Source organism: Trichosurus vulpecula, chromosome X, assembly GCF_011100635.1.
Source record: "Trichosurus vulpecula isolate mTriVul1 chromosome X, mTriVul1.pri, whole genome shotgun sequence".
NCBI classification, from domain to species: domain Eukaryota; kingdom Metazoa; phylum Chordata; class Mammalia; order Diprotodontia; family Phalangeridae; genus Trichosurus; species Trichosurus vulpecula.
The window spans coordinates 6125906-6137276 of NC_050582.1; the positions used below are offsets into that span (position 1 = coordinate 6125906).

The window sequence follows — 11371 nt, forward strand, 5'->3', positions numbered from 1 at the left end:
CCAAACAGGTTACTACTCAACATACCTCACAGACTGATGACCTATTAAGCATAGGCCCTTTAAACTGACCATGAAGAATTCAGGGTCTTATGACTCAGTTGGTATTGTTAAGAAGTACTGATCTCTTGACCTAATCATCGTACCCTATCAAAAGTAATGAAAACGTAAACTACAGGACAAAACAGGCTTGTATGATGCTTCTGACTCCTTACATGAAATGTAACTTAAATGGTGTGGTCTACTGACCGTGAATCCTGTTTGAGCTGCATCCTTAGTTGCTTCTGAGGCAGCATATTTCCAATCTAGCCCCAGATTTTGCAGCTTGAAATAACACACAACTCACATTTATATATCACCCTACAAAGCACTTCAAAATTGATCAATGCTGGTTCAGGGAAGGCTCTGGTGTTTTGTCATACCCCTGGAATATAGAAGAAGATAAGGGAAAGTTTGGGGCAATTAAATATTTTCTACTAGAAAACTGACTCATATTTTTATATATACAAAAATTCATATTTAAATACTTCAGAGGGACACACAGTGATAACCTCAATTTTTTTTCCATGGGTCAACACTTCACATCCTAAAATACCAGCGTTCCACAAAACAGTTGGGGAAGGAATAGGCAGTGCCCATGCTATCCAACTCTTCAATTGTTGGTTCTTGCTTGGTGATCGTTCTAAGTGTTGTCATGGTAAAAAAAATTGTGAGGAAAAATTCTAGGGATACAATAGATTTCCAATTCCTCTTATTATCATCATTTACGTCTGTGATGACTGAAAATTGTTTTAACAGTGAAATTTAGTGTGTATGGGAAGGGATGTAATAAATGGTGGGTATGCAGTTGAACTCTCTCCTATTATAATGAAGACATACTGTATCATATATCGGTACTCCTTACATCAACTCAGATCCCAGTCCTTCTACATTTCACTAATTGCTGTGGCCCAAAAGTTCATGACTTTGCGGTCTTCTAGTGATGAGCTTCTCTGTACTTGGCTAGGGCATTAGGGAAGAGTCTATTGTGCCAAGCCCATATTTGAAATATTTCTACCTTGGATAAGACCTGTCATAGCTTGCATACCTCAAAGCCTTCAAGAATCCAGGTTTACCTCCATATGTGAAAAGGACTCTCCTCCCAGGAAACTGCCAATAGGCAAAATTAAATTGTGCTTACATATGCCAACATAAAGGCAAAAGGGGTAAATGATGTAGACAAAAAGGGTGATATTATAAGCAAATTAGGAAAGCAAGGGATAGCATACTGGTCAGATCTATGGAGAAGGGAAGAATTTATGATCAAACAAGAGATAGAGAACATTATGAAAAACAAAACGGATTCTGATTACATTAAATTCAAAAGGTTTTGCACAAACAAAACCAATACAATCAAGATTAGAAGAAGAAAGATGGAAAACAATTTTTACAACCAGTGTCTCTGATAAAGGCCTAATTTTTCACATATATAGAGAACTGAGTTAAACGTATAAGAATACAAGTCATTCCCCAATTGATAAATGGTCAAATGACATGAACAGGCAGTTTTCAGATGAAGAAATTAAACTATCTATAGGGATATGAAAAAATGCTCTAAATCACTATTGATTAGAGAAATGCAAATTAAAACAAATCTGAAGCATGATCTCATATCTATCAGATTGGCTAATATAACAGAAAAGAAAAATGATAAATGTTAGAGCAGTTGTGGGAAAATTGGGACACTAATGCATTGGTGTGGAACTGTGAAGTGATCCAACCATTCTGGAGAATATTTTGGAACTACACCCAAAGGGCAATCAAATTGTGCATACCCTTTGATCCAGCAATATCACTGCCAGGTTTCCATCCCAGAGAGATCACAAAAAAGGGAAAAGACGCACATATGCAAAAAATATTTCTAGCAGCTCTTTTTGTGCTGGCCAAGAATTGGAAATTGAGGGGATGCCCATCAATTGGTGAATAGCTGAACAAGCTGTGGTATGTGAATGTAATGGAATACTATTGTGCTGTAATTAATGGTGAGCAGGTGGATTTCAGAAAAAACCTGGAGAGACTTACATGAATTGGTGCTGAGTGAAGTGAGCAGAACCAGGAGAACATTATACACAGTAACACTGTGTAATGATCAACCATGACTGGCTTAGCTCTTCTCAGTAATACAATGATCCAAGACAATCCCAAGAAACTCATGATGGAAAATGCTATCCACATCTAGAGAAAGAACTATGGAGTCCAAATACAGACTGAAACATATTATTTTCACTTTCTTATGGCTTTTCACTTTTGTTCTGTTTCTTCTTTCACAACACGACTAAGGTGGGACGGTTTCTGTGATTGCACATGTATAACCTATATCAGACTGCTTGCTGTCTTGGGGAGGGAAGGGGGAAGGAAAGGAGGGAAAAAAGTCTGAAACTCAAAATCTTATAAAAACGAATGTTGAAAACTATTCTTACAAGTAATTGGAAAAATTAAAATACTATTTACAAAAAGACTTAACCTGTGCTTAACATTTCATGGATTTTTTTTAGTGTATATGGTTCTGTTATCACAGAGCCAGCATGATGTAGTGATTGGAACATCAGACTTGAAGTCAGGAGAGTTAAGTTCAAAGGTGAGCTGACATTAACCTCATGACCAGGAATAGGTCACAACCCGATCCTGTTTCCTTATCTATAATATGGAATATTTGTACTGCCTGCTGCTAGGTGGTTATGACCAAGGTACCTCATAAATCTTAAAATGATAAGTGTACTATCATCAAATACTGTTAAAAGAAATCCAAAGGATTCAGTCCTTGTTTGATACAGAAGAATTGCAATATGCAAACAGTAAGACATCAGCAAGAGCTTGACTAGGTTTCTGTTGTTAACTGGATTTGACCTAAGTTACATTTCAACAAGTGACCATTATTTCTCACTATCCAACAAACACTCCCTTCCCTGACCACCATTCCCATGTTTCTCCACCACTAGAATGTAAACTCCTCAAAGGGATTGTTTCATCTGTCTTTGCATTCCCTGGGCTTTCTTCCACTCATTCATTCCAGTGTGCTTTAATGGTATTGGGATGTGGGAATCCTATTAAGGATAAAAAAAGCACTTACGTTTCTCAGGCACACCTTCCTATTCATGCTATAATAGTTTCTTATTAGGACTTCCCCATAGTATGGTAAAGGGAGGGTAAGGATAGGGAACATTTGTACCATTTAAGTGATATCACAACTGTGATAACTTTTTCAGCAAATAGATCATCTCCTTAAACTTCCTTCTTTCTGACTACAGTGAGTCCATTATTAATGAGTAATCAATTAATTTGTTAAAATGCATCAGCAGATGGTCACTGAGGTTTGAGTCAGTATATCCTGAGGCTCAAAGGATTCTTTCATCAGGAATAAATAACTATAGGTAGCATTTACATACCACATTACAAATATTATTTCATTTGATCCTTTCAACAACTCTGAAAGGTAGGTGCTATTCTCCCCATTCTACAGATGAGGAAACTGAGGCAGGTTGAGGTTAAATGACTTGCCCAAGGTCACACAGCTAGTAAGCATCTAAGGATGGGGTCCTCCTGACTCCAGGTCCAGTCCTCTATCCGCTGAGCCACCTAGCAGGCTCATATTTATACCAATGATATCAAGCAAATCAACAGCTTTGAGTTTGTTAAATTTTTTTATTGCTGGCTCCCATGAATACTACAACATGGACCTTTTTTGGGCATCCGCCGGTACCCTTTACCTAAGCCCTGTATAACTAGAAATTGTTCCAGCTCGGCCAGCTTGTATTCTACTATCCTGAGGTTTAACAGAATCTTTTTCTGCATGGCAAGTGAGTATGGGAAATCATTCAGGATCTCTCTGGAGAGGCTGCGCACAGATAATCCATTTTCTATACGGTCTTTTGAAGTAGCATCATCATCATCTGGTGTTGTTTCAGGGATCTTTTTCTGGAAAGGAAAGAAATTATACATCTATGGTATATGGAGTTTTGAAATTTCTGACCAGTAGTTAAATGATGTAGAGTCTGGAATTATTCCCTCAAAGAGTCTGAGGCACTTAGTAAATATTTATTAAGCAGCTACCATGTGCAAAGCACTGTGCTAGGTGCTACGGCTTCTTTATCTAAATTAGACTGAGAGAACAAGGCTCAGGAACTCACAGGATGTCTCCCCAGCCTTGGCACTTGAAGAATTCAAGAGCCAGGATCAGGTTTACCAACTAGATCAAGATAAAATGTTCCCAGGTTCTGATCCTTAGGGATATAATGTACATGCTGAGTTCAAACCTGCACTAGCCTCCATTTAAGAACTTATTTCTATACAGCATAGTTTAATTACAACCCCTGAGAGTTAAGCAAAAATTGTCCCCATTTCACTGAAGAACAAACCAAAGGCTCCTACCCTGATTAACAGTTACTTGGCCATGCTCAAACTAACCAGCAGCAGAATTAGGCTTTAAACATGTTATCTCACTAATTTAAGTACTCTTTATACTATATAAGAAAGAGTGGCATCAGAAGCAGTGAGGAGCAAATGAACATCTACTAGGCCAATGAAGTTATTACGCTATTCTCCTTGACATCCAAAACCAACCCAGCCTGCTAGTAGGGTTTTCCTCCTTACTGTCTCATTGTTCAAATCTATCTTTGGGCACCGTTGTAGAATGGAACCAAATGAAAAAGAAGTTTCAAGAAAACTTAGTTTACTTAAAACTAAACACATTTAAAAAGACTTTCTCCAAGGGAAGGCCATCCTGCCTGTTAACTAAGAAAAGTGGCTTGATTTTCAAAAAGAAATACATTCTTCACAGAAAACCTTTTCAAGGTTACCTACTTTACCTACTTTAATTTCTAGGCTTTGATTACTGGAGCCTGCTGGAAGCAGGCAATGTCAAGCCACAAAGGGCTGTTTTACATACGAGAGCCTCCCCCTAACCCCCAAGCATCCAGGTGCTAAGAACACAACTCAGTGTTCCTGAGGGTTGGCTTCAGCAACCTGGAGAACTACTTGGCAGTGCCCACAGAGAATAGGTGCTACTGGCAAGCTTAAGGCATACTCAAAGGAAATGAGGAAAAAAGAGAGAGATGAAGGCAGGAGAATAGCAAGAGAACCAGGACAGGCAAAAAGTTTGAGTGATAAGGAGTGGGAGAGGGCCACCAACAGTGGCCTCAGGTGCTCCCTCCACGTACCTGCTTAGGTGGCTATGCCTATTTTAGTCTCCCAGTGAGGGGTGGGGGAGGGGAAGGAGAGAAAAAACGAGGATAATCTTCCTAGGTTGGATCACTGCTACAAGAACTTGTCTACCTTTCCTTTGGGCAAGGGGGTTAGGAGGGTCGGGCGGGGTTCCTGGAAAGGGCAGAGGAATGGGGGGAGGGGCACCAACACTCTCTCTCTAGTGGGTTCTCCCTCCCCTCCTCCTTGGCCGCGGCTGCTGCTGCTGCTTCTTCCTCTTCCTTCTTTTCCTCTCCTTCTCTTTCACTGCCTCTCTCTGCCTGTTTCTCTTTGTGTCGACGTCCTTCGCTGCGGCTTGGTCTGCTACCTTAAATCGCTTCCGGGCCTCGATCCACACCAGGGTACAGAAGCCTACGAAGATGCCACCGGTGAGCAGCAGGTAAGCTGCTCCGAGAAGCATGACCACAGTCCAGCGACGGGCCCACAAGATCGCTCGACAACAGTCTCGTGCACAGTGGGAGCGAGGCCCCGCGAAGATGGCGACGGTGACGGTGACAGTGGCGGCGAAGGTGAAGATGGCGGCGTTGGCGAGGTCGACGTCGGCGGGCGGGTGAGGGGAGCGGGAAGGAGGACCCGAAGGAGAGAGTGATGGGAGGGCAAGGAGGAGGAACAGAAAGGGAAGGGCACACGGGGGCAGTGCGCGGGCCAGCTTCTCGACTAGCCGTGGACAAACGGACAGGCTGCCTGCCTGCCTCTCCGCACGTCCGGAGCCCCCGCCTTCTCCCTGGCTCGGACTGCGCTTGCGCCCGCATCTGCGTCCTGCGTCACCTTCTATGCGCTCACAAAGCCGGGTTCTTGGGACGCCCTGGAGTTACGTAGGTGTCTGAGTGTGGCCACGCCCCCCGGCCTGAGGCCTAGCCGGGCCTACCAGGCCTGAACTCAACCTCCTCCGGCGAGGGTCCAGTGTTGTGCTCGTGGCCTAACCAACCTTTTAGGCCCAGCCTAAATTGCTTTGCCGTTCCTTCACTAGTCACTGTTACCAAATGCACAGATAACGGGAACAGTACTGCTTCCTGTCGGGCAGCTAGGTGACACAGTGCAGTGTCACACCTGGAGTCAGGAAGACCTGAGTTCAAATCTGTCAAATGTAGACATTTACTAGCCATGTGACCCTGAGCAGTTTCCTTATCTGTAAAATGAGCCAGGAAAGGAAATGACAAATTACTCCAGTAGCCTTTGCCCCAAATAAGAGTTGGACATGACTTAAAAAAACAAAAACAAAAAACCAAAAACCACAGTTGAGCAACAAATGGCCCAGTGTTTAGTGAAGTGGGCTGGATTGGGAGTCAGAAAGACTTAGACACCTATAGCTATGTGATCACAATCTATCTGGGCAGTTTCCTCATCTGTAAAAGGGGGAAATTGGACTTGATGACAAAGGACAACAGGACTATGACCTACTTATTTCTGGAGCACTCTCCAGGGTGTCCTAGAGAATGTAATGTCCCTTCAAAACCAAACCAAACCACACCACACAAAGGGCTTCCAGATGACAGCAAAGAAGGGAAATCACCTGGCAAGGCAGAAGAGACTCTTGCCCTATGTCAGGAGGTTGGGAATAGAAAAATGGCAAGAGGAGCAGAAAGGCCAAAAGAAGGCTTATGGGACACCTGGAGCTAAGAAACAAGGTTAAGTTTCTTCCTAGAAATGAGAGAGCAAGTTTCCCTGAAGAGGAAGCAGTCCTTGTCAAGTAGACAACCTGCCATTGGGAGCCCTTCAAATAACATAGGATCCCACTTTATACCCAAGGCCTTTCCCAGTCCCCTCAGCTGCTAGTGCCTCCCCCTCTCAGATTACCTTCTGTCGATTTTATATTTGATATGTATCTAATTATTTACATGGTGTCCCCCCCCCCCTTAGATAATTAGCCGCCTGAGGGTATAGACAATTTTTTGCCATTCTTTTTATTCCCAATTCTTAGTATAATGCCTAACACATGGTAAGAATTTCATAAATACAAGTTAACTTAGGAAGACCACGATTTTTGATTCCCTAGCTTTCAGTAAACTTTCCCATAACTCCTAGAAAGAAATTCTAGAGTTCATCATGTATATATACATGATACATAAAATAGATTACTTTTTAATAAAGGCAATTTTATTGAAAACAACATTTTTTAGTATCATAAAAGTGTTAAGTGCTTATCAGAATACAATTAAATAGATTAGTCAGATTTTAATTCTATTTCTTGTCAACTAATAGTTTGATTTTCAGTGTAGCTTTTGAAAGAGTCACCCACATCTCACATTCAGGCTCTAGTTTCTTTCTTGGTTTATATTTTTTTGAGACTATGACTAAGAATCTCGATTGAGAGATGCTATAAATTGAATTAAAGTCTTTTGAGCATGTTTAGCAAGAATGGGATATACTTCTCCAAGGATACCCCTTCATTGATGGGGATTGAGGCAATTGAGGGAAGATGATAACATATTAGGACCTACAGGTAAACAAATCCCCCATAAACACTCCACTAATGCTTTAAAAATGCGCTAGAAGGAACAGTGATAAAGAAAACCAAAGGGAATCAGCTATAAACTCCTCCATCCTGCCCAGAGATGTACAAAAACCTGCCAGAATCCTCCATAAACATGGAACAAAGATACAGTAGGGTAGTTGGAAGGTGAAATGTGAAACATCCCAGCAAGATCCAAGGCCAGAACAGAAGGGAGTGACACAGCGGAGTCCACTGATGGTAGAGACAGGGCCAGAGTGGCACCTAGCACAGGCATCCAAGGGCAGCAGGAGAAAGGGCTAGTACAATGTTCAGGCAGCCCATGCCCAACACAGCATGCAAGCAGCACCAGCCCAATATAGTAACTAGTCAGCCTAGGTCTGAACTACAGCAGGAGACATGGCCCAGTAATTCCTGCAGAAGGCAGGCCTAGCCTTAGCCACTGAACTCAAGATCTTGCAGGGCTACTGACACAATCCAAGAGTATGGAAGTGGAGTTTGACCTTAGAATAAACCTGGAAACTGAGGCTGCAGATAAGAGTACATAGCATTCAACACAGTAAAGTAATACCTTGAATTGAGATAAGCCCAAGGAGTAAAGTGAGAAGAATTCACTAATAAGTATATTAGCCTCAAGAGTACCTGGAAGAAATAAAATAAGATCTAGAAAATGTAATAGCAAGGAAGGAGAAATTGCCAAGTAGAATTAGAAGAGAAAATGGTTAAGTGCCCAGGAACATCATAGCCCATATCCAGAGTTCTGGCCAAAGAAAAAGCACTGCAAGCAGCCAGCAAGAAAAAGTTAGAGTTTTAAGAATCCACAGTTGGTATCATACAAAATTTGGCATCGATCACTAAAAAGAAGTAGAAAGCTTGGAATACACTATTTGGAAAGGCAAAAGACACAGGCTTATAACTAAGAATAACCTATCTGGTAGAACAGAGCATCATCCTACAGGAGAGAAAATAAACCTTTAATGAAAGAGGATTTCCACACACTCCTTATGCAAAGCCCAGAGCTGAGTAGACACTTTGAAATGGAAAAGCAGGAGATAGGAGAAACATAGAAAGTTACATACATATGAAGGGACTGTGCAAGGATGAATTATTTACATGCTAATACAGGCAGATGAAACAAGTGTTCTCTCAGAACCCTGACTTCTTCAAGGGTCATAGAGAAAGTTAAATAACACAGTCTGAGGACTTGGTCTTAGAAGAAGAAATTGTAAATATAGGGAACAATGCTGGGGATGAAAAGAAGAGGAGGGAATTTACTCTCACATTATAAAGGAATACGACATTACGAATATAAAAGCATGGAGGACAGGGTGGGGGAACCATGCATCCCATAAAAGTCACTTTCATCTGAACAAGAAAAGGGCATTTGTTAAACACACTTGCGTGCAAAGACATATGGTATGAAAATACATTAAACTCAACAGGGAAATAAGTGGAAATGGGGAGGGAGCTAAAGAGTTTTAACAGGGAGAAAATAATAGATGAAGGAGTAGTCAGAAGCAAAAAACCATGTCCAACATCAGAGGAGGGAACTTGAAGGAAGCTTGAAAGAAGAGAAAAAAGGTAAAAACTTGTGATTGGGTACAGGGCAGAGAAGAAAAGAAGAGGAGCAACTGAACAGAGATACAGATTGTGTCATTTATAGATCATAGGTGTTGGGAAAATTTACCAACTTTTTTATAAAGACAAGGAAAAGTACAAGAGGAAAAGATTGAGGGAAATATACAAATAGTAGCCATAACCAAAAATGTGAATGGGATAAAATCACCCAAGAGGTAGAGGATGGTAGGTGAATGGATGAGAAAACAAAATCCAACAATATATTGTTTACAAGAAAAATATTTGAAACATAGTGATTAATACAGAATTAAAATGAGGGGCTGGAGTAGAATCTTTACATGTGAACTCAAAAAAGCAGGCATAAAAACCATGGTTTCATGCAACAATAAAGTAAAAATATACATAAGAAATAATCAAGGAACTAAAATATTATGCTTAAAGGCACCATAGGTAATAAATCAGTATTAATACTTAGTATATATGTACTGAACAGCATAGCATCCAAAAATACAAGAAAAGTTAATTAAATGTCAAGGAGAAATAAGACTGTAATAGTGGGGGAACTCAATGTTCCCTTTTTAGACCTAAACAAATATAACCACATAAACAAGAAAGAAGGTAAGGACCTAAAAAGAAATTAGAAAAAAATTAATAATGTTATATCTATGGAAATTCCTTAGTGGGAACAGAAGGGTGTTTACATATTTCTCAACCATGCATAGAACTTTTACAAAAATAAATTATATATTAAGGCATAAAAGCCTCACAAAAATACAGAAAAGTAGAAATATTAAATTCATTCTTTACTGATCACAAAGCAATAAAAATTATGCTCAATAAAGGGTCTTTGAAGAAAATTCAAAATTAATTGGAGGGAGGGAGAGAGAGGAATTGGGGAAAATTTGGGTGATATGAAAAAAGATACTGACGAAAATGTACATGAAGGCTATTGTAGATGTGATCAATAAGATGGAGGACCAGACATTTTTTCTAGTGCCCAGTAACACTCAACCTCCAACCCACAAAATAAGAGTAATTATGCATCAGACATATAGCTATTACAGCTGTCTCCACAAGACATGGAAGAGCTGAACAAGATAACTACCCCATGAATTAACCAGGGAAAATCCTAACCCCTAGGGCTCACTCAATTGTGCTCCCCTTCTTTGCTAGCCACCATGTTCTTACAAGGTCCAAAAATGACCCATTGGCTTGTACCCTGGGATCCTCTCAGTCATTTCCCTGCTGCTGCAGTCTGCCAAAACACACCACCCTTGCCCTTACCACAACATTTTTTATAATAAGCTGAGACCAGTAACTCTTAACAGCCAAGAGTGGAGGAGAGGAGGGATAGGGAGTTTACTCTGCCTGAATTGAACAAATTGCTGGATAAAAAGGGGCTGAAAGGCTTGGAGCATCTTTTGAATGGAACCACTAAAGAATATACATACTTTTGAGTACTATCTGGAACTTTAAAATAAATTTACCATGTATTAGGGCACAAAGATATTTCAAATAAATGCTAAAAGGCAAAAATACTAAATATATGCTTTAAGGACTATTATGCAATAAAAACAGTAATCAACTCAGGGTATACAAAAGACATAGCCCTAAATGGAGACTTTATAATAAAATCCTAAATAATAAGTGAGTCAAAGAATAAATCAGAGAAACAGTAATTATGTAGAAGACAGTGTTGAAACAACATATATGCTATTTTCTGGGATACAACTGAAGTAGTCTTTAAGGGAAAAATTACATCTTTAGAAACATACATTAACAAAAGAGAAAAGAAGAAGATTAATGAACTGCACATTAAAAAATCAGAAACCCACAGAGGATTACTTACAAAAATATAAAATATCCCAATTAATAGAACACTAAATAGAGAATTCAAACAATTCAATCTCAAAAACAGGACATTAAACCAGCTGTTAAACAACTACTAAAGGAAAAAACAAACAAACAAACCAAACTTCTGGTTCAGATTTATTTACAGAACTGCATGAAACTTTTAAAATAAAAATTAATACCTATACTACACAAAATAGTCTCAAAAAAGTGAGAAAAAATTATACTAAACCTATTTTATGAGACAAATATAGT

At 39.9% G+C, this 11371-nt stretch overlaps 1 protein-coding gene across 1 annotated transcript; it reads right to left on the reverse strand.

The window, feature by feature from the left end:
• Positions 1-3678: 3678 nt before the first annotated feature.
• Positions 3679-5635, reverse strand: CT83 (cancer/testis antigen 83). Its single transcript, XM_036740023.1, has 2 exons — positions 5543-5635; positions 3679-3951 (listed from the first exon to the last, which is right to left on the reverse strand). The coding sequence occupies exons 1-2, from the start codon at positions 5633-5635 to the stop codon at positions 3679-3681; spliced, it is 366 nt and encodes a 121-aa protein (XP_036595918.1).
• Positions 5636-11371: the final 5736 nt, after the last annotated feature.